At 51.2% G+C, this 23968-nt stretch overlaps 2 protein-coding genes across 5 annotated transcripts in view; one reads left to right on the plus strand and one right to left on the minus strand.

Moving 5' to 3' along the window:
• Positions 1 to 12126, plus strand: part of CPPED1 (calcineurin like phosphoesterase domain containing 1) — a 182282-nt gene extending 170156 nt beyond the window's left edge. The window contains exon 4 of the mRNA XM_064478173.1: positions 11907 to 12126. Coding sequence (XP_064334243.1) covers positions 11907 to 12010 — 104 coding nt within the window. The 3' untranslated portion in view covers positions 12011 to 12126. The remainder of the gene's footprint in view (positions 1 to 11906) is intronic.
• SNX29 (sorting nexin 29) overlaps positions 1638 to 23968 on the minus strand; it is a 591891-nt gene continuing 569560 nt past the window's right edge. For all 4 annotated transcript variants that reach the window (XM_064478172.1, XM_010980034.3, XM_031433266.2 and 1 more), the window contains one exon: positions 1638 to 6924. In XM_064478172.1, coding sequence (XP_064334242.1) covers positions 6795 to 6924 — 130 coding nt within the window. In that variant the 3' untranslated portion in view covers positions 1638 to 6794. The remainder of the gene's footprint in view (positions 6925 to 23968) is intronic.

Here is a 23968-nt window from a genome sequence, read left to right on the forward strand (position 1 = left end):
CTGGGGTGCGCGGAGGGGCCCAGGAGTGAGGCAGGAATCATCAGTGAGTGAGAAGCAGCTCGGAGGTCAACAGATGAGGCCAAGCCCAGGTGTAGAGGGGAGATGGCATGAGCTTCAGAGGAATTGATGTTTTTAAAGAGGCAAATTAGCTTGAAGCAGGGGAATTGAGAATTAGGAATATGGATTGAGGGAGAATAAAAAAGACAGCCTCTACTCGGGAAGCTCAAGTGAATACTGTCCTGGGGAGACAGCTGGGCTTGGAGATGGCAGGGAAGCTGGGAGACTTCACTGAGGACAGGTCGAGGATTTCGGGAAGTCTATTCAGTACATACTGGGAGCGAGAGAGGGGAGACTGGGACAGATCAGTGTGGCTAAGACCACCCAGGCTGTGGGCACAATGGAACAGTCCTCTGTTTCTCCCCCACCTTGAGGCTGGGGGACCCCGGGCCCACATTCAACCTGTACTTAGTTTTGTCATCTGTTCAGGTACGGGATACACAGTACAGGCGGGCAGAGGAGTAGCAAGCTGGAGGCTGCACAGTGCAGGGCGCAGTGCTGTCCATGCACGCGTCTCAAAAACTAGTGTTGGTCCCACCCCTTCTCCCATTTTATCAGTGGCCTTCCCCCGGCACTGGGCTCAGGGCTCTGCAGGGCACCCTTTGTGGGACCCTGGACAGAATCCACCCAGGATTAGATGTTACGACTTTTATATACTGACCTTATGCCTGGGCTCTTATCCTGAGAGCTTTTTTTCTCCTTAGTAATCATAATCAGGTTTAAAAGGTTAAATACCTTGCTATAGGGTCTGAATTTTTAAGTCAGTGTAATTTTGGGGTGGGGACAGTGTGGCATTTTTTTCTCATCCTTCATGTCACAGCTGAAAGGTCACTTCTGCCAAGAGACTCCCTTGGTCTTGCCACATGGTTCCCAATGGGGGGACCATTCCTCACTCCTGGGGCATGTGGTCACATCTGGAGACGTTTCTGGTTGTCACAACTGAATGGGTTCTCCTGGCATCTAGTGGACAGAGGCCAGTGATGCTGACCCTTATACAGTGCACGGGACAGTCCCCACCGTGCAGAATTCTCCAGCCCCCAGTGTCAGCTGAGGGTGAGAAACCCCGGCCTGGACAGTTTAAAGCAGATCGTTTCTCTAAGCCCTGCTTACTCCGTCACGGTGCTCACCGCGGTCTGTAACTGGCTGGATGGCTGACTTAAAAAAATGTCTGTGTCACATTTTATTGTCACTCTGCCTTACTTGGAGTGTAACCCCAAGAAGGCAGGGGTCTTTTCTGTCTTGGTCACTGCTGTATGCTCAGTGCCTGGCATGATACCTGGTATACAGTAGGTGTCCAATAACTATCCGTTTCTGAGGGAATGAATAGGAACCTATAATGAGGGTTCTTTTTTCCTGTACAGAGTTTTGATTCTGCATCTCCAGTTAATGCAGACCTGCCTAGTAACTCAGAATAGGACTTTGCTCCACTTCAAATAAAACTGATGTTCGGCCAGTCAGGGCAACTGACTGGGGGAAATGGTGAGCGACCTTCTGGGAGTCTGCACAGCGTATATATTGGGAGTTCACCTGATCCCTAATTGCTGAAAAGGAACTGAGACAGAGACCATTAACCAAGTATCTAACTTATAAAATGTCACCGTTTTTATTTTGTCGCTGTAAAGAGGTGTATCTCAAACCAGATTGTAACAAAATTACCACAGATTATTCCAAAAGAAAATTTTAATACAAGAGATTTTAGAAAATTAAACACATTTGTTTAAAAATTCTACCGTGTAAACCTTAACAGAAGAGGGTGGTTAAGATAACACTACATGTTTCAGAGCCAATCTGCAGGCTTCTGGGCCTCGTTTACATACAGACGCGGGACTAGACTCCAGCTGTGTCGCCCTGTGACCTCCCCCGGCAGTCACTGGGACCCGCTCGTGGGTGACTCCGGCTGGGCCCTGGGCCTCCGCAGGGGACTCACCGTGGCACCTGCAGTCAAAAGACCCCCTCCTGCAAGAAGTCAGCATCTGGTGAGTTAAGCCAAGTGTTCTACCAACAGGCTGGGCCAGGGCTGGGGGAGCTGAGGCTTCTAGGATGAATCCTAGGTAACAAAAAGTCCTAATTATCTCCACCACCCCCTCCCTGCTGGCACCGCCCGCCCTCCAGCTCATCTCTGAGGGGTTCACAGCTCCGGCTGCAAACATGTGAGCCGCCATCTCGTACCCTTCCATGGCCCCCTTGCAGCTCTTGCCAAGGTGCCTCCCCTGCGGCTTCGAGTGGCGGCTTCCTGCCTTGTAGCTGGCGAAGGCGGGAAGCAGACCTGACCGGATTTGGGTGCAAGGGGGAGCCAGGGCGGGCAGCTAGTGGTTTTCAATGATGACAGCAAAACATTCACGCGCCACTGAACCCCTGGACCTCAAAACACCCCTGAATCCAGCATGTTCTATGGGGGGAGGGTGCTCATCACTGCGGTGGGCTCAACTGTCTTTCAGGGAAGCCGGATTTTTTTTTAAACTTCTCTTTAGAAGCTGGGTAGGTAAGGAAACACACTGAATGTGGGTGTTAGGATTCAGAGACGAAAGTAAGGGCTCCTTGAGGGAACTGAGAAGCAGCAACACCCGGCCGGCCACGGCCATGGGCGTGGCCGAAGGGAGGGGGCGGGACCCCGGCGGCGGCGGTGGCGGCCAACTGAGCAGGTGCGTCTCGGGAGCCGCCGGCCTGCCCAGAGCACGGAGCTCGCGAGCCTCCACCCTCGTTTCTGTTGATCCAGTAGCTGGAGTTTTAGTTTAGAGACAAGCAAGATCACAGGTTATCAAAACATGAACGTTTGGCACAGGAATGTTAGATAAAATATACGGTGCTACAGTGGTGCCAAACAAGCAGAGAAGCCAACATCAGGTTTAATGAAACAATGGGCATATTTTGAAAAACGATCATTGCCAAAAGCCCTACCTGTGAGCAGATGCCTGCTCGCCGGTAGTGCCCTCTGTCCCCCGAGGCACAGACTCAAAGGCCCAGCGTGTGTGTGGCTGTGCCCCAGGAGGAACACTGAGACGCAGTCAAAACAATTATTGCCTTGGGGGTGGGAGCTGAGCGTGACTGCTCCTTCTAGAAGGCCCATCAGCCAGTCTGATGCTCTCCGGCAGGTCCAGCTGCGGCTGAGGTCCAGCCTGGTCTCTGTCTTGGCTACCTGCCCAGGCAAGATGGTGACTTTGGAGGAGAGCGGCTCTCCTGCCAGGCTGAGGAATGGAGGAAGGGTTCTGGAGGGGACTGGTTGGGAGAGGCCCGCCGGGACCCCAGGGACCAGGGCCTGGCCCCCACACAAGGGGGCCCGCTGGCGTCCCTGGGCTGCACCCCGACATGAAGGCGAGCAGGTGGGCAGATTGCCCCAGGAGGAACCGAGAGAAAGAGGCGGTCGCTGACCCGCCCTGGTCTCAGAGCTCTGGTCCTGGGCCTCGGAAGAAGTGGCTGCTTCATGTTATCTGGGCAGGCCGGCTGGTCTTCCCTCCAGGGCCTGGGCCCCAAACCTGGGGGGGCATTCTTGAGTCTCCAGGCCCTGGTGCCGCATTATCAGCCCCACGATGCAAACAGCTTTGATCGCCTGTTTTAAAGGCACCGCCCAGCCTGGCACTGCTGGGAAGTCGGTGGTCATCAAAGAACGCATCTTCATGGGCTCGGAGCCATGCAGCAGGGCCCTGCGCTGTGACAAGCCCCTGCCCACACACCTGGGCCCAGGTCCCTCCCTCTCAGCGTTCCGGCCTCTTTGGGGTCTCACAAGGTGGTATTGTGTCTCTACAGCTCAGTCAGGTGCTCCTTTTTGTAACCAGGAAGCCTGGATGGGCCTGGTAATGGTGCTAAAGGCGACCACCAGGGGACTGACAGCCACCACTGGGTAGCCAGGAGCCGGTCTGAAGGGCTGGAGTCTCCGTCTGGCTGCGGGAGGGGTGGCTGAGCAGGTTCCCAGCCTCCGACCTCCCTTCCTGGGAGCGTTGGTCCTCTCTTTTCAGGGAGACATCCCTGCCCAGCCCTGCTTTCCATGGGTTGGGGAGCAAGCAAGATGATGGCAGATGGGTCCTGCTGAGGTGCTACCCATTTCTTGCTGGCGCATCTCCTGAGCAGACAGCTGGGCGGTGGCGGGGGACCCGGAGGAGACTCTTCCTCTAGTACAGGTGTGGCGCTGGGGGCTCCTCTCTGAAAGGGGAGAATTTCCTCTCTCAGATGCCAACTTTGGAGGCACCAAAGAATCTTCTAACCAGCTTAAGGAGACAGAAGCAACGTCCACTAGTCCTTTCCACGGGGCTCTCTCCCCGTGGTGGCTCGAGGTGGGTGGAGGACATCTCAGCCTCTGAATTGGATCTGGGTTGAAAGGCAGACGATGACACATCCTCAGGGGGTGGCATTTTGTGCACCAGATCTCAGCCTGGACCTTGGCGTTTTATTCTCTTTCTCGAGGAACTGGGGCTTCTGCCCCTTCTAAGTCCACCCCGCCACCGTGGAGAGCTGGGTGGGAGTATTTTGAGCAGCTGGATGGACTGAGTCATTGCAGGACATGTGTGGGCTTCCAAAGTTAAGGCTTTGAGGCAGTGCTGTGATGTGCATGTCATGTGCGAATCTGAGCTAAAATCCGAGGGAGGGGTCTGTGTGCTGAAGACCAGGTCGAGGTTTCTGCATGATGACAAAAATGGGGGTACAGATAGCAAGCAGCCTGGAGGGTCCAGGGGTTCCCAAGAACATGGTCTTACAGTCCACATTTTGGGAGATCAGGGCAAGTTTTCTGTGAATAATCTTTAAGAAATGGAGAGGCAGGCAGAGTTTCTCCTCTGTAAGTACAGGCTGAGATGTGCTTGTCCACCATAGCTCTGGGCATCTTCTGTTGTGGTCGCTCTGTTTAACTCCCTGCGCAGAATGTCAGAGCCAGTTCCTGGCGGGGCGGGTGGAAGTGAGGTCAGATTCACACGCAGATGTGTTTTGGCAGATCAGGTGCCAGAAAAGGCTGGTTGATCAGAACCTCGAGCCCTGGGAACGTCAGGGGGTTCTGTTCCGTGTCTCGAACAGAGAGGCGACAACTTGGGTGCAGAGTCTGCTGGGCCAGCCCGCCACCTGGTGTCAAAGTGACCATTGTGGAAGGACCCAAATGTGGGGGCAGGGCTCTGGAGCAGCTGGAGTTTTCAGAGGGCCGCGGAGGATGATTTGGCCGAGGAGGGCTCTGTGTTCACGGCCAGTCTGCACCGTGGGACTTGGGATTCAAGCAGAGCGTGTGTGTAGTGGAAATACCTTGGCAAATGGGCCCCAGCCACACGCACTCCTGCGTCCATCCGTGGAGAATGGCAGGCTCGTTTCGCTCGCGTGGGTCCGGCTCACCTGGTAGAATGTCCCCTCGGAAGTTCCTCAGGCCTCCGCGATTCTCTGGAGGGCTGTGCGTAAGGCATTTCTGCTCTACTTAACTGCTCTGACAAGTTTCCCTCTGGCTGACGGGGGAACACACAGCGTATTCCTTCCAGGAGATTCCTTCCAGTTCTCCACTGGGGAAGGGCTCAGTGCTTACCCAGGGTCACTCGCCAACTTGTAAGGTGATGAGTTGAAACAGTTCCGGGCAGAGCCCACGGTCAGCTTTCTATTGACCACCTTTCACTTGTGTTTACATCATTAATTCCCCTACGACTCTAGCCTCTTCGGGTCAAACTTCTTCCTATGTAGTCAGTGTCCCCCAGGAAATGTCTCTCTTCATAACTGCAGGAGCGCTTGTCAGGGCGGGAGACAACTTCATGATTCTGGATGTTACAACTGGCCGAACAGCTCTGGGCCCGAGAGGCGACCCGACGTGGGAGTGTCGCAGGGGCCTCCTGCCCCCACCTGCCAAGGGGCCCGGCTCTGGGGCGGCAGGGATCCATCTCGGGGGCACACAGGGCCCTGTTCCCACGAGAGGAGGCTGTGTTGCAAATCTGTGTCTTTAGGGGACAATCACGATCTATGTGGAGTGGATGCTGTGTCCAAGTTCAGCGAGAGCCACGCTGAGCTCCACAGAGCCCTGGCGCCAGGCCCCCCTGTAGTGCCTCCTGGAGTCTCTCACAGCCTTGAGGCCTCTCCTCTTGGCTGTCGAGGCCCAGGCCACCGATTCCTGGCTAACCCAGGGCTCTCCGCCCAGGGTCACCAGGTGCACATGGGCCTGGGTGGCCCCAGGGTTCCTAAATGGAGGAACCATAAGGAGGTAGGGAAAGTTCTCCAAGAACCACAGTTCAGCATCACTGACGGCTCCTCCTCACAAAAGCTATGGGGCTGTCCCCATGAAGCATGGCAGCAGGAACTACTGTCCGCTGGCGGGGAGGGCCTGGAAAGGAACAAGCCCCCCACCCAAACCCTCCACGTCCCTGGGCTGCAGCAGGCCATTCATTAAAAAGAAAAGGGTAACAGTCATTCGACTTCCCACGTGGGGAAGAGTCAACAGGTGGTTTCTGAATGAACCTTCTGACCAAATGAAACGTCAGACTTGTGCATCTCCACCAGGGCACTCCGAGCCCGACCTGGCGCCCACCCCACCGCTGGCCCCTGAGCTGGAGGAAGGGGGACGGAAAGCCCTCGCTGCCCAGGGCAGGGCCAGGGGAGAGCGGCGCCCGCGGGTCGGAGTCCGTCCAGCGAGGACGCCCGGCTCTCACACTGCCCAGTTTAATCGGTGTCATGTGACTGGTGGGGAAGGTGTGCTCTCTGGGGTTCACCGGGCGGACAGGGTCGTCACTCCGGGGTGGGGGCGGCTGGCGCAGCACATAGGGCCCGAGCCTGGGATGCCGCCGAGGTCAGAGGTCGCCGCTCTGGGGCTCCACGTTGCGTGTCTCCCTGGGGTGACCCCGGGACAGCTTGGGGAAGCGGGGTGCCACTTTGGGCCGGCTGTTCTTGTTCAGCGGTTCTCCAGGAGGGGTAATGTCGCTGTAAGACAGAGCGGGGAGAATCGGGTTAAGTCAGGGGGTCCAAGCAGCATGGAGATGCGGGAGTTCATATTGTCACGGAGACCGTGTCCTGCAATGGCATCCGGCACGGCCATGGGGCCACAGGGCTAGACCCTCTTTTCAGGCCATGAAAGAAGTTACCAGCCCTGGCTTTCTTCTCCCCATTTTTACTCGTCTTCCAGCCAAGGTACGTTTTAAAGCCAAAGGAAAAAAAATGCGTTGGAGAACATTGCGTTTAAAGTCTAGAAGAGGCACGAACCCAGGAGAGGGGATGCTGATGGTGCTGATCCTAAGAGAATGATCAGGATGTCAGTCAACGCCTAACTGTGAGGGCGTTCACCACAGCACCGGGTGAAGGAGCCAAAAATGGGGAACAGCTTATGTGTCTAAGATGGGGGGGGGGTCACTGATGCCAGTTCTAAAACACCATCACCATAGACAGCAGGAGCCATTCAAAACGGGGACATGGCGTGATGTGTGAGGCCAGGAGGCGCCCTGCCCGTAGTGACCAGAGTCTTTCGGGCCCCGGAGGAGCTGGCTCCTGGGACGGCCCGGGAGAGGTTGGGGCCTGGCTGGCGTGAGGGGACAGTTACCAGTCAGCAGGGCCAGGATGCCCGCACCTATGGTGTCGGGTATAGGGCCGGGGATAAGGGTGGGGCCTCTGAGCCAGGACGCCCGCAGGTCCTGCCGCTAACTCACTGTTTCCTTAGGCAAGTGCCTCGGTGGCTTTGAGCTGTGGCTTCCAGGCTGGAATAAAGGTAGAGTTAATTTGAGCGTTGCAGGGATCAAGCTGATGCCTGGCTAGACTCACCGGTCAAAAAACAAGATCTGTGTTGCCAGAACCCATGCTCGACACTGAGGAGGGTACAGAGGTTAATGTGAGTTTGAACCCACCATCTCACTGGGTACGGGCAGGACTAGGCAGACCCCTGGAGCACATCATGAGAGTGGAGCACGGTAGATGCTTTGGGGGTAAACACCAAGTATTCTGGGCTGGGCACAGGGTGTGGTCATTGGGGTAGTCAGGGAGGGCTTCCTGGAGGAGGAAGAGCGGGAGCTGTGAAAGAAGAGCAGAAGTGAGTTGGATGGTTGGCTGGGAGAAGAGCCCTCTAGATGTGAAGGCAGAAGGGCCCTGTGGTGGGACGGGTGGGCCTGGAGCTGGGCAGATGTGGTGCAGCTACTTCACTGTCCTGGAGACAGGATGTCCCTCAGCAGTGGAGTGAGGAACTACTAGGATGCTGTCAGCAGGCCTGGCCTGGCACCTGGGGACCCTCTGCAAGTGGTGGCTACTGAGGGCATGACAGTGCGTGCAGGTGGTACTCTGCAGGGCACAGTCTAGGGAGCTGGCGACAGTTCCTTAGAACAGTGCTGGGCGTGGGGGACAGCAAGCAGTGACAGGGAGCTGAGCCGTGTTGGTGGCGAGGATGCACAGGGTAGGACTCGGGCAGAGGCCGCGGCAATAATTCCTAGAAACACAGGAGGGGAGGAGGTGGCGGTGAGGCTGCCGGAGGATGGGTGTGGATGGGGACACAGCGAGTGGATGTCAGCTGCAGAAAGTCCAGGGGGAGCAGGAGGCCACGGTAACTATCAGATGGATCGACAGGTCTGGTTCTGCTGAAAGCTGAGCAGGAGAGGAGCGAGGAGCGCCACTGGCGCAGGTAATTCCCTTCTCGTAGGTCAAAAACTAGTGTTTCTGTGCGCTTGCTGGCCATTTGTGTGTCTTCTTTGGAGAAATGTCTCTTCAGGTCCTTAGCCCCATTTTTTAATAGAAGGGATGCAAACCACAACCACGGTAAGGGATCACCTCACACCTGTCAGGACGGCCATCATTAAAGACGCCAAGCGTTGGTGAGGCCGTGGAGAACGTGGGCCCCCTGCACACTGTTGGTGGGAGTGTAAAATGGTACAGCGGCTGGGGAGAACAGTACCGGGAGGGGACTCAAAAATTACAAATAGAACTACCCGATGGTCCAGTAACCCTCCCTCTGGGCATTCATGCCAAACAGAAATCAGGGTCTGGAAGAGACAGGTGCATGCCCACATTCAGCACAGCACTAGTCACAAAAGCAAAGACGTGCAGACAACGTACGTTTCCATGAATGCATCCAAAAAAACGCCCCCAAAACAGTGGTCTATCCATATAACGGAGTATTATTCAGTCTTAAAAAAGAAGGAAACTCTGACGTATGTGACAACAGGGGTGAATGCTGAAGACAGTATGCAAAGTGAAATAAACCAGGCACGAGGACATGACTGTGTGATTCCACTTGTAGGAGGCATCTGAAAGGTCAGACTCAGAGAACCAAAGACCAGAATGGTGGTTATTAGATGCTGAGGGAGGGGCAAGAGGGGAGTTACTAACCAACGTGCATGACAACGTTTCAGTTAAGACGAGTTCTAGAAACCTGTACAATATATTGTCAACATGAGGGCCATGCTCTTAACCAGCCGCACATGGTTTACCAGCAGTATCCAAAAGCATGGGCTTGTGTATAAGTATTTACTTAGAGGAGGCAGGGGTCTGGGGTGGATGGAGGAAAAGATAGGGATGCTCTGAATGCGAAGGGCACCTGGGATCTTCCCTGGGTCCCCTCCCTCTAGGAGAGAGCCAGGGCCAAGGCCACATGCACCCCAGGACTGAGGTCCATCAGCAGAGCCTAGGGCTGTGCACAGGTAGCTTCCAGGAAAGGTCTCACGTTTACAAGGACAGCCCTAAATAATACACTAAGACTCAGTGCAGCCACCACATCTCACATCCTCAGACTCCAATTCTCATCGCTCACAGCCTTTGTCAGCCACTGACTCCCTGCCTTGTGCACTAGTGAGACCTAGAGGAAGATGGTGCCCTTTCTTACCCGGCCCCACAGAGAGAAATCAGGCCCCTGAGAAGCTCTTTGCTCCAGCTGGCATTTTTATAACAAAGTGGGCTTGTGGCTCTGGGTCTGGGCAGGAGCGGAACCAGGGAGCATGGTAAAATTACGGTCCTGATCCTCCCGATTCGTTTTAATGCAGAAGCTACGTCTACCCCAATTTTGCAGGTGTGGAGGCAAGAAAGGCCCCACTTCCACCATAAGAATGGATTTCCTAAGGCTGCATGGAGTAATATTTAAAGTCAGAAAAGCTGGTGCCTTCAGTTAGACACTTTAGGACCTTGGGGGAAGATACACAACCTCCCCAAGACTCAGTTTTCCGGTCTGTGAAAAGGGGATAATACTGGCCCTGCCTACTGTTCATACGTCATTCAACACACATTGAGTTTGTTACCAACAGGAATAGATTTGGCTCTTTCAAGGCCCCGAGATCACTAAAATAAAGATGCAAAGGCTGGCAAGCCAAATCTTAAGAACTTTGATGGTAGAGGCATCAGTATATCAAGGGAAGAGGGCAGAGGCTGTTACAAAGATTTCACAAACTACAGAAATACACCACGCGACCTCCCATTCCTCTTTCCAACACAACTCAAGTCTTACATCTGACCTGGAGGCAGAGGAAGGACCCTCTCTGAAGAGACCAGACTAGTCTTTCCAGAACACAGGCCCTAACACTCTACAGAGATAGGAAAGAAACGGGTGTTTGGCAGGGATGTTTGGAGGCCGCTTAAAGAAATAAGTGAGCAAACAGGTGGATGTTTGGCCTTAAGGTATGTCTGTGAACAAGGACAGAAAAATCTTGGACATCCTGCAATGAAGACCAAACCAAACCACAGCTTCCCTGGAGATCAAAGCAGGAGTCTATTTCTACCTTCAAGCTGCTCAGACCGGGGTGAGGGTGGTGGAGGGAGAGAGGGCCAAATAAATGAGCAGACAGAGACTACACAGCATGAGAACCGGGGGCGGGGAGGGTCCCAGGGGCGGAGTAAGGCTCAGCGGAGGACCAGGAAGGAAAGGGCCAAGTCTGCCAGGCAACGCAGGCCCCGAGAAGGCCTCGAGATGACACATACACGCCCGGTCCCTGGGTTTTACAAAATGCTCCTCTGGAGGTGTGCACACAGCCTGTGGTGAGACCACATGACGGCAGCAGAACTCAGCACATGAGGTTGCTAAACCTGCCACCTAAAGACATAATGCACATGAACACAACCCAACTACCCTTGCTTTGCACGGCCACTGACATTAACATAACAGTAATAAAATTATAAAATCTCAGAATAAAAGCCACTGCTTTGAGTACACACTGCACTTAGGTTAGGGGTGATCTTACTACAGTGCTGTCCGTTTTCCACTTGGAGGACACGCCTTCTGGGCTGGGTTCCAGCCCCACAAACAGGACTCTCACCGGCAACAGTCCAGGTGATCCTGAAGCCCCTCTGGTACCAGGGTCAGTGATGGAGGCGGCGGCTGCTCTGGTGCCCACAGTCACCCTGCCCAGAGCTGTGATCAGAACATGCAAACAGTGTTTCCCAGATTCTACTTTTATCATCTTTTATGCTTTCCACTGCCCGCCCCATATTTCCTATGTACTATCCAAGATTTGTCTTTACCTTTATTTTTAGGTTACTTTGGCCTATACAAAAATATCCATAAGCATGGATTTAATGCATATTACTAAATTTTTAAAATTCCTATATATCACCCCGGGTTCAATTGCCACCTCCAATACTGAGTGAGTGTTCTCTCCTTCAAAATGTGTGTGCTTGGCAACAAGGATAAATCTCAGAATTATGCTAGATGACAGAAGCCGGGCTCAAAGGCTACACTCCATCTGATTCCACTCATGTGACATTCTGGAAAAGGGAAAACTACCCCAACAGGAGACACGGCAGCGGGCGCCCGGGGCTGACTACGCAGGGGGCACTAGGGAATGCCAGGGGCCAGACAGGCTGTTCTGTATCCTGGCGGGGGTGACGTGACTCCACGTATTTATCAAAACTCACAGAACTATGTAATAAAGGCAAATTTTGCCACATACAAATTTTACTTCAATAAACTTGACTGAGAAAGGCTTTTTTTTTTTTTTTTTAAGTCTCTGCTTCTTCAGCAGGAATGAACACCTCTCATTCACTCTGGGTCTCCCAGGAGACAGTGACCTCGTCCCCTTCCCTGGCTAGACTGTCATTTACAAGCTGACTACCTGGACTGGTCACTGACACTCCCTGGGACTGTAAGAAGAGGTCACATCACAGTAAAATCAAGGGGGTAAAGCATCTGAACAGCCACTTCTCCAGAGACAAGGTGCCCGTGACCCATCAGCACATGCCAGGATGCTCAGCACCATCAGCGGTCAGGAAATGTGTATCAACACCATGGTGAGACACCACTTCACCCCCACTAGGACGGCTGCTAGCAAAAAGACAATAAAGAATGCGGGCGAGGAGGTGGGGAAGTCAGAAGCCCCTACACTGCTGGAGGGACCGTTAAATAGTGCAGCTTTGGAAAACAGTCTGGCAGCTCCTCTGATGATAAAACACAGAGTTACCCTAGGACCTGGCATCTCTACTTCTCAGCATAGACCCAAGAGAAATGGAAACACGTCCACACGGAAACGAGCACATGAATGTTGCAAGAGCATCGTTCACAACAGCCAGAAAGTACAAACCACTCAAGTGTGGGTGGGAGGAAGGAGAACCAAACTGTGGTCCACCCATACAGTGGAATATTACTCAGCCAGAAAAAGATCGAAGCCCTGATACATCTGACGGTGGCAGAATATTCCACCCCCTCCCCAAAATGCTGTCCTGCATACTGACTATTTTAGGGTTAAAGGCACTTGAAAAGCAGCAAATGCAAGTAAACAATCTGACCTTCCCCCTTCTTTTCCCCTCTGAAGCAGGAGATGAAGTTCCCATGTGAAAGATGTCTTTCCTCCCTGTACCAGAAAGAAAGTAACATTCTTATCACTGAGGACGAGGAGACGAGGCAGAGAGACTTCTGTACAAATGGATTTTGTTAAAAAAAAATTGCCTTCCTTTGGTCTCATATAGTTTAGTTACTTTTCCACAACTAACTCGCTCTGTTCAACCCGATATAAAATCAGGTCAGAGAAGAGCAGGAAGGTTTGGCCGGGCCATGGCTTTGGGTTGTCACCTCCTTATGAGGCTCCAGTGTCACGTGACACTTCTGTAAACATGGATGTATGTCTCCTGTGGTTCCGTCTGAAGTCATTTTGATTCAGGCCCAACTGAAAAACCCTGAGGGAGGCGAGAGAAAATGTTGCCTCCTCCCTGAGCTACAGCATGGATGGACCTTGCAAATACTGTGCTGAGAAATGCTAGACTCAAAGTCCACATATCATGATTCAGTTCGTGTGCACACCCACAACAGGGCAATCCTTAGAGACAGAAAGCAAACATGTGGTTGCTCGCAGCAAGGGAGATGTGGGCTTTCTTTCCCAAGTGATGAAAATGTACTAAAACTGACAGGTGGTAATTGTTGCAGGTATCTGTAAATATATTAAAAAGTATTGATTTGTGTGTATTTAAGATGGGGTGAATTGTACGGTATGTGAACTCAATAAGGCTGTTTTAAAAATGGCACTTTCACGAACACGACTATAGCTGATAAAAGAATTTGGCAAAGCAGCAGGATACAAGATTAACATACAAAAATTAGTTGCATTTCTTTAGACTAACAATGAATTAGCAGGAAAAGAAAGTAAAGAAACAATCCCTTTTAAAATTGCATCCAAAACAATAAAATACTTAGGAATAAATCTGAAAGGAGATGAAAGACTTGTACATGGAGAACTACAAAACACTGATTAAGGAAATTAATGATGACTCAAAGAAATGGAAAGATAACCCATGCTCTTGGATTGGAAGAATCAGTATCATTAAAATGGCCATAGTACCCAAAGCAATCTACAGATTTAATGTGATCTCCATCAAATCACCCAGGACATCTTTTACAGAACTAGAATAAACAATCCTAAAATTTATATGGAATCACAAGAGACCCAGAATTGCCAAAGCAATATTGAAGAAAAAGAATTAAGCTGGAGGAATAACCCTCCCAGACTTCAGACAATACTACAGAGCTACAGTAATCAAAACAGTGTGGTACTGGCAGGAAAGCAGACATATGGATCAATGGAACAGAACAGAGAGCCCAGAAATAAACCCACAGATCTATGGTCAATTAATCTTCGACAAAGGAGGCAAGAATATACAATGGAGAAAAGACAGTCTTTTCAGCAAGTGGTGTTGGGAAAACTGGACAGCAGCACGTAGATCAATGAAGTTAGAACACTCCCTCACACCATACACAAAAATAAACTCAAAATGGCTTAAAGACTTAAATGTAAGACAAGACACAAGAAATTTCCTGGAAGAAAAACATAGGCAAATCATTCTCTGACATAAATCTTAGCAATGTTCTCCCAAGGCAGTCTACCCAGGCAACAGAAATAAGAGCAAAAATAAATAAATGGGACCTAATTAAACTTACAAGATTTTGCACACCAAAGGAAACCATAAGCAAAACAACAACCTACAGAATGGGAAAAAATATTTACAAATGATGCGACTGACAAAGGCTTAATCTCCAGAATATATAAACAGCTCCTAAACGTAATAGCAAAAAAACAAACAATGCAATCCAAAAACGGGCAGAAGACCTAAACCAGCAATTCTCCAATGAAGACATACAAATGGGCAAGAGGTACATGAAAAGATGCTCAATATCACTAATTATCAGAGAAATGCAAATCAAAACTACAATGAGGTATCACCTCACACCAGTCAGAATGGCCATCATTCAAAAGTCCACAAATGATAAATGCTGGAGAGGCTGTGGAGAAAAGGAAACCCTCCTACACTGCTGGTGGGAATGCTGTTTGGTGCAGCCATTATGGAAAACAGTATGGAGATTCCCCAAAAAACTAAAAATAGACTTATCATATGATCCACCAATCCCACTCCTGGGCATATATCCAGAGGGAACTCTTAATTCCAAAAGACACCTGCACCCCAATGTTCATAGCAGCACTATTTACAATAGCCAAGACATGGAAACAACCTAAATGTCCAATGACAGATGACTGTATAAAGAAGTTGAGGCATATTTATACAATGGAATACCACTCAGCCATGAAAAAGAATAAAATAATGCCATTTGCAGAAACATGGATTTCCCTGGAGAATGTCATTCTAAGTGAAGTAAGCCAGAAAGAGAAAGAAAAATACCGTATGATATCACTCACATGTGGAATCTAAAAAAAAAAAGACAAATGAACTTATATATAAAACAGAAACAGATCCACAGACATAGAAAACAAACTTATGGTTACCAGGGGGGAAGGAGGGGAAGGGATAAATTGGGAGTTCAAAATTTGCAGATACTGACTGGTATATATAAAATAGATAAACAACTTTATACTGTATAGCATAGGGAACTATATTTGATATCTTGTATTAGCTTATGGTGAAAAAGAATATGAAAACAAACATATGTATATTCATGTTTGACTGAAACATTGTGCTATACACCAGAAATTGACACAACATTGTAAACTGACTATACTTCAATAAAAAAGAGAGCAAAAATAAGCAAATGGGACCTAATTAAAGCAAATTAAACCTAATTAAAGTTTTGCACAGCAATGGAAACCATAAGCAAAAAACAACCTGTGGAACAGGAGAAAATATATGCAAATGATGTGACTGACAAAGGCTTAATCTCCAGAATATATAAACAACTCCTACAACTTAATAACAAAAATACAAACAATCCAATCCAAAAATGGGCAGAGGACCTAAACAAGCAATTCTCCAATGAAGACCTACAAACGGCCAATAGGCAATGAAAAATGCTCAGTATCACTACTTATCAGAGAAATGCATATCAAAACTACAATGAAGTATCATCTCACACCAGTCAGAATGGCCATCATTCAAAAGTCCACAAATGATAAATGCTGGAGAGGCTGTGGAGAAAAGGAAACCCTCCTACACTGCTGGTGGGAATGCAGTTTGGTGCAGCCATTATGGAAACCAGTATGGAGATTCCCCAAAAAACTAAAAATAGACTTACCATATGATCCAGCAATCCCACTGCTGGGCATATATCCAGAGGGAACTCTAATTCCAAAAGACACCTGCACCCCAGTGTTCATAGCAGCACTAGATACAATAGCCAAGACATGGAAGCAAACTAAATATCCATCGACAGACAGCTGGATAAAGAAGTTGTGGTACAGTTACACAATGGAATACTACTTGGCCATGAAGAAGAATAAAATAATGCCATTTGCAGCAACATGGAGAATGTCATTCTAAGTGAAGTAAGCCAGAAAGAGAAAGAAAAGTATCATATGATATCACTCATTTGTGGAATCTTAAATAGAAAAAGAAAAAGAACACCATGAACTTATCTACAAAACATAAACAGACTCACAGACATAGTAAACAATCTTATGGTTACCAGGGGAAAGGGGGTGGGAAGGGATAAATTTGGGAGTTTGAGATTTACAAATGTTAGCCACTATATATAAAAATAGATTTTAAAAAGGTTTCTTCTGTGTAGCACAGGGAACTACGTTTAACATCTTATAATAACCTTTAATGAAAAAGAATATGAAAAGGAATATATGTATGTATATGCATGGCTGGAACACTGATCTGTACACCAGAAACTGACACATTGTAACTGACTGTATTTCAATTTTTAAAAAACGCACTTAAAAAAAAGGGAGGAAGGATGTCACAGGATTGTCTCTGGTAGGTTTGTGTGACACAGCTGAGGAATGACATTCAGCGCTAGGACAGAGCAGGGCACCACAGGGGGTGCTTAGGATATGTCCCCGTCCTTCACCTGCTTCTGAACTTGGCTTTGGCCAACCTCCAGTGTGGCTCATTCTCCCTCTGAGAAAACTGTCCTCAGGTCATAACTGAGTCCTGTCCTGTCCTTTGGGTCTGGTGCTGCTGGAGTCATTTCTGGGTCCAGGAGGGGACAGTCCTGGAAACCCAGTTCAAACCAGTGGGCAGGAAACCAGGGAGAAAATGACACAGAGTCTGCCTTCCCCAAACCCACAAGATGCCAGCTGTCCTGGGCCATAGGGACTTGCTGTCACAGAGGTGGGGAGCTCTCTGGGGACGCTGTTTCCCCATGGCTGACACCTTGCACCTGGCGCTCAGCTTGGCTGGGCCTGGGCCCTCAGCTGGAAGGCAGTGGACGAACAGCCACTCGAGACCCGCTGGTTGCCCAGGAGACAGCCCAAGTGTCCCCATCACGCCTCCCCTCCTCTCCTGCAGGTCTGGGGACTGGAGCCAAGGCAACGAGCCCTCTCTTCCTGCCTGGTCTTCTATGCCTGAGACACATTCATCATTACTTCAGAAACTCGCCAGTCTCATCAATCTCTCCCCACTGCTGGCCACCATCCAGGTGCCAAGGGAGGCCACGTCTGTGGAAGCAGCCCCTGCTGGGAGCCCTAGGGAGAACCATTCTTTTTGATAAGCCTCTGGGGCACACTGCCATGGCGTCCCCATCCCCAGCACACAGGTGAAATTGATCCGATGGTCTCAACCACCCGTCAGTGAAAATGACCACGGGGAGAGATCTGCTCTTCATTTCACTTATAAAGTGGCTTTAGACAGCCGGTCAATACTCCATTTGCTGGGAGCTGCCTTTTGCGCTTGGAAGGTGGCTTCGCATGGGCCACGCCTGCTGCTCTGCTGGACCCTGGGACACAGCTGGGGCTGAGCAGCCATCTGCAGAAGATGTGGCCACTGTCCTCTGGTACCTGGCTCCCTGATGAAGTCTGTGTTTGTAGGAGTTGTGAGAACTGAGCTCTGCCTTCAGGATGTGCAGACCGTGGAGAAGGGCTGCCCTCTCTCCGTCTTGTGCCCTCAGGTCTGTGGGGTGGGAGGGGGAGGCCTCGCCTTTCCCCCACATCAGGGGCTTGGGGGAGTATGGGAGACGGTGCTGGTCAAGTTGTACCAGGCAATACAGTCTTCGACTTCACCGTATGCACGTCTTCAGGCTCAGGACCACCTGGTGGGGATCCAATTCTCCCCATGCACTGCCTGTCACTCCGCTAACATCCAGTAAGATTCCTCCCTGCCAAGTGCATCCTGGGCATTTGTGGAAGGAGGCCTCTGCAGCATTTCCTCTCTTTCCTGCCCCTTGATTTGACCTGGGTCTGCAGAGTATCACCATCCAGATGTGACCCAGAAGTGGCCCCGGCAGTACCAAGGGTTCTCTGAAGGTAGGACTCTGTCTTGTTCTTCTTTGGGTCCCCAAAGCCCCTGACCCCAAGAGGCACTCAGAGATTTAACTCTTCAGGTGGATTAAAGAAGGCCACTGCTTGTCAAGTCTTGGGCTGAAAACTATACAAGTTCTCACATGATCTGTACACCAGCCTCGTGAAGGAGGGGCTGCGGTCATCACCTCTGTTTCACAGATGTGGACAGTGAAGTGGAGAGGCTAAGTCACTTGCCCAGGGTCCCCCAAGCGAGTATGAAGCAGAGGCTGGTCTGGGAAGTACAGACTGACCCCAGAGCCCACAACTAGATGACACAGGAGAGCCATAGTCAGGCGGGGGTAAAGAAGAGGGACACAGGCTCACGTGGGGAGAAAGCGGAGCACGTACGCACAGGTGGGGAGAAGGGACCAGAGACAGCTCGGACCCCGCCCTCCGTGGAGGGCCACTGGCAGTGCAGGAGCGCAGGTTTCCCCATTTTCCCTGGGCATTTCTTGCAGTCAGTCTTTCAATATGAAAGGGTTACTTCCTAGATAAACCTCCTTTGAAATCTGATGTCCTTTTAAATCAAGGCACTCTGTGCACGGAACGCCATGGATATTGGTGATGTGGCCTGGAAGAGAGTGGTGACAGCGATGACGTGTAGCTGTGACAGGCGCGTTTGCCGAGGGCTGGCTGTGTGTCAGGTGCAGGGCTCAGCACTGTTACTGTATCTATTTCTCCCTCCCATCAACCCTGGGAGGCGAGGATTTTGTTTTAGATGCAGAAACTCAAGAAGTTACTGTGGAGTGTGCCTTCCAGAGCTGCAGGGACCCGTGTGATATCACTCGTGTCCTGTGTGACAGGGCGGGACACAAGCCCAGGCCCCTCTTCTCATCCTCTGGGCTAAGTGGCAGATGACAGCGTGGCGTTTGCAGAAGAAAGAAGGCCTGCAGGGTTCTGGGGAGATTCAGCAATTTGTGAATTTACTTGCCTTACATGAGCCTTTCCATGCTCCCCCCAAATCTCCACAGCTCCTCTCTCATCATCTATTTAAATTTCTTTAATGATCATTATTGCCAGGTTTGCCTTGTCATAAGCTGCTGCTTGGAGACCCCCAAGGGACACTTTCACTGGGTTCCTTCCTTCTGCACAGGGATGGTGAGTCCACGCCAGGCGGGCCCGGCCCAAGCCACCCAGAGCCTGAGCCAGCCTGGGGCAGAGCCCAGCACGAGTGAGTCTGAGCTGTTTCTCAGGGACTGGATCTGCCTGTAACCAGTTCAGCTGCTCACCTTCCCAGCAAGCTCAGAGAAGACCGAGTTGTCTTCTCCGTCTCCTCTGTCTCCAGTCGTGTTGCATTTCCATCCCTATTTGCCCGCTGTCTCAGTGTCGCCTCCCTGCACAGCCCGGGTGGGTAGCTCCAGGCAACCGTGGTCTTGAAAGGTCTCCCTCCTCTAGCATCATCCCTGGAAAGAACTGCAGTTGTGCACTAAGGATTCGAAAAATCCCAGAAAGATCACAGAACCGTGAGTCTGATGTCTGCGACCGCACTGGCTGACACCCCAAGGCCCAGCCCACACCACACAGCCAGCCTTAGAACCATCACCTCTGATCAGGTGTAGATAGCTTCTGAAAACAGAAGGCTGATCCCAGCACACTGCCCTGATGACCGCCCCCAGAGGCTGCCCACTGCACTCTGAACAAACCCCAGCTCCTTGCAGCCTGTGGATGAGGCCAGGCTCCCTCCACCAAGTGCGGCACTGCACTGGGCAGGGCCTCGGTATTTTTCAGAAGCGCTCCAGGTGAACCGCTGTGCAGTCCAGGGCTGAGGGCTGCAAATTAAAAGACCAGCTAAAAAGAACAATTCCCTGCATCTCAAAGGCGGGTTTTTGGTGGGTTGGCCAACTGGATGAACATTTGATAGCGTCAAGTCTCTCTGGAGAAACAGTTTAAACTATCCTTGGAAGAGAGCAAATCTGAGCACAGCGCACGGAGCTTCACTGGCGGGAGAGGCTCACAGACGGCACTGGGGATTTTCCCACGTTTCTCTAGCAGCTGTGGCCCCTGGCTTCATCATTCCAGACTAGCTCAGGCCTCACCCCCGGAAGATGAGGACGCCCTCCCCCCGCACCGGGCTGCACCCACTTACGAGCACAGGTCACTCGGCCTGAGATGGAGACACACTTAGACCATTGCCCACGGTGCCCCGAGCCTTTCCACCTCTACAGTTTCAACTGGAGATTTACTTCCATCTAAATATAACTGGCAAACTGAGTTTCTCTTGCAGGCTTCCTTCCACTACCAGGAAGGGTCTGTTATGAAAATATCATTCAAATAAAAAAAGGTCCCATTAAAAAAAGAAAAAAAGATATAGTAGCTCCATCTTTCTGAAAAAGGTAAAGAAAATAAAGCAAAAGATATTCCTTCCTCCACCTTCCTTCTCTTAATTCTTAGGCCTCAACATACTTTTTGACAGAAGTTATTTTATTTCAATTTTTTTTGAATGAAGAACACCGAAGCGGTGCAAAATGAAAAAGCACGCAGAGGAAACATATAAAAAGTGCGTCTCCCTAGCTGCCTCCTCCAAGGTGACTCTTCAATGCGCCTTTCTAGAGCTGTCCCCTGCACACAGAGCACACACGCCGGCATGCGCATCTGTGTGAGGACGTGTACGTACATGCACCGCGTAGACATGTATCTCATTTGCTGCTTCTAAAAATGATCATTTGTGCACGGGGCTACATCTTGCTTTTCCCTCTTAACGGTGTACCCTGCGGATTTTCCGTGTCACTACACATACACTGGCCCCAGTATTCGAGTCCAGGGGTGGGCCAACTTTCTCTCTGAAGGGTCTGACAGCAGGCATTTCAGGCTTCGCACGCCCTCTGGTCGCCGTTGCAGCTACTCAGACAGTCTGTAAATACACGGGAGCACCAATAAATCTTCATTTACAAAAACGGGAAGTGGGGGGAACTTGGCTCGTAGGCCACAGTTTTCTGACCCCTTTTCTAAACTCTGTGGCTGTGTGGTCGCAGCTGTGTCCGTCCATCAGTGGCTGCACAAAACCGAGGCGGCAGGGCCCGCTGGCCCCAAGCGCAGGGACTGGGGCTGGGCCTTTGTCTTTTGTGAGCACTTGATGCAAACAGAAATCAGCCATCTGTTAATCACCCGACACATTACGAGCTAAATGCTGGAACAGATTTTGCCAGGTGACTCCATTGGCCCCTGGAACAGCATCCAGGATGCCCAGATGCCGGGCACCGGGGCTGCCTCAAGCTGCCGTAAGCAGCTTTGTTTTCTTTTCAGGGAGACGTGCGGGGGTCAAGAGTGCTGAGACCATGGAAGGCAGAGGCACCAGCGTTAGGCCTGGGCCCCGGGGCGAAGGCTGCACTGCCCTCCAGCCCTCATCAGCCACGGGGGAGAATCGAAAAAGACACTGATGCAAAGCGTCCTGAAGGGGCCTGGCCTGCAGACGCTCAGCAGACAGTAACAAGGTGATGATGATGAGAAATGTCATATCAAAGGTCAAAATTTGACCCCAGGATTTTCCACCTGCCCTGTCACCAAGAAATAACATCATTTAACATAAATCCAAAATGCTGCAATGAAAAGCCAGCTGCAAGTGTGGCGGTGAGTTCCAGCACGTTCCATCATCTGTTCCTTTGTGCCCCCAGCCCCCGCTTGGCTCCATGTCGGCATGCCGGCCCAGATGTCCTCACCTGACCAACTGTCCCTTCTTTGGAGAACTCTCCCCTGACCCCTTGCCTGTAGTTAGAATTACCAGTTCGATTTCTTTGCTGCCTCCAGCAGACCAAAAGTGCCAGGGAGGCAGGGACTCAGCTATCATCTTTTCTGTGGTTTCCCCAGTCACCTGGCCCATTGCAGGCACCTGCAAACCCCCAGCTGCCCAAATGCATGCCAGCACCTGCAGGATGCACACCCAGGACCCTGGCTGGAGACTCAAGGAGCTGAGAGAGAACTGGGCAGGACCAGGAACACGGCGGGTCCACCCTCTGACCCAGAGCCCCACCAGGTCCAGCTGGGGAGCAGCTGGGGAGCAGGCTCGCACAGACAGTGCCGCAGAGGCCAGGGCCTGCTGCCTCGCCCTCCTGCAGGATGCCCTAGTGCACTGGGACCAGATGGGGGCCTGGGCAGAGCACACTGGCCTGGTGAGTTCATGTGGAGTAAGGGAGAAGAGACTAATTCAAGCCAACTTGATGGAGAGCTGACAGGAGGCGCCAGACAGAGTCATTTCCCAGAGGGCTTTGCCCTCAAGGCACACAGGTCAGAAGAGACACAAACTGTCACCGATTGTCCCTACACTCCTGTAGGGGCCAGACAATGATGGTGCTGTCGGTGAAAAGTACCTTACCTGCCACAGAGATGCAGGGAAGGGCACACGGGGCCAGTCACAAAGATGGTGACATCCGAACTGGGGCCTTGGAAGGTAGACGATTTCAAAAGGGGACCCAGCAGGGGAGACAGCATGTCCCCGGGCAGAGGGGAAGCAGCGCTGTATTAGTGTCCGCTGGCTGCTGTGACATGTTACCAAACATGCAGTGCCTTAAAACAAGGCAGACATATTCTCTGAGAGTTCTGGAGGTCCCGAGTCCCAGATGGGCCTCACTGGGCTCAAACCAAGAAGTGGATACCGAGTTCCTCTGCCGAGCTTATGATCAACCTCTCTATCCAAAATCTTACTCTCTTTCTTGTCCTCAGGGTGGAAGATGTCAAAGAAAAGGGGGTACTGAGCCTGTATACAAGTCCCCATGTCCCTGTCCTGTGAAGCAGAAGGCTTTTGCCTTAGTCTCCCAGGCGTCCCTTGAGTCTCAAAAGGCTGGCTCGAGACTGACTGATGAGTAAATGTGAAGATGTAGAAACAAAGAACAGCTCCCAGGCCAGGAAACTGGTAACAATTTAGACTATAAACCAGCACCAGAGCAGTCACTGAACTCCTAGTCTCTGAGGGATATAAAGGCCATACATTCCTAAGTTGGTTTTACAGGAAGCAGACATCCACCAGATGAAAACTGCTGACTGCAAGCACTTAGACCCCAGATCTACTGGAACAGAAGACTGATGATGCTCAAAACAATCAGTCCAAGAACTGTGCACGATCATGCCCCCTGCAGCCTCTCCCTCACACTGCCTTTAAAAACCCTCCCTTAAAGCGATCCGGGAGTCAGGTCTTTTGAGCGTGAGCTGCCCATTCTCCCTGCTTGGCGCCCTGCAATAAACACTGTACTTTTCCACCATGACCTGGTGTCATTAGATTGGCTTTACTGCACATCGGTGAGTGAACCCAAGTCCAGGTTTGGTGACAGTGTCGGCAAGGCTGCGTTCCTTCTGGAACTTCTAGGGGAGAATCTATTTTCTTGCCTTTTCCAGCTTCTAGAGGCCGCTTGCATTCCTTGGCTCATGGCCCCTTCCATCTCCAAAGCCAGGAAGGGCAGGACCAGTCCTTGCCTCATCACATCATGCCAACACGGGCTGCTCTTCTGCCTCCCTCTTCTGCTTTTCAGAACCTTAATGGTTATGCTGGGCCCGCCCAGGAAGCCCAGGTCACCTCTCATAGTGAGAAGTAGCGAGCGTTTTGTAAAGAAGAACTGAGAAAGAGTAAGGAAAGCAGCCAGCCTGGGACCAGCCCAGAGTAGCAGCTGATGGCGGCTGTGGCCACTGCTCCTCCCTGGAAAGGGGCCAACCAAGATGTGGCTTCCGCGCTGTCGGTAGTGGCCTTTCTAGGTCAGGCATGAAAGGAGCGATTTCTCTCTGTTCAATTTCTCTGCCACCCTCTTCCTATATATGGAGCAGGCATCACAGGCTGCAGCCCCAATGCTACTTTTAGCCGTGATGCAACACAACCGCCCTCATATACTTTTGGGGAGGACCCTACAAAGAGGAGCTACAGCAGG

This window comes from Camelus dromedarius, chromosome 24 (genome assembly GCF_036321535.1).
Source record: "Camelus dromedarius isolate mCamDro1 chromosome 24, mCamDro1.pat, whole genome shotgun sequence".
NCBI lineage: Eukaryota > Metazoa > Chordata > Mammalia > Artiodactyla > Camelidae > Camelus > Camelus dromedarius.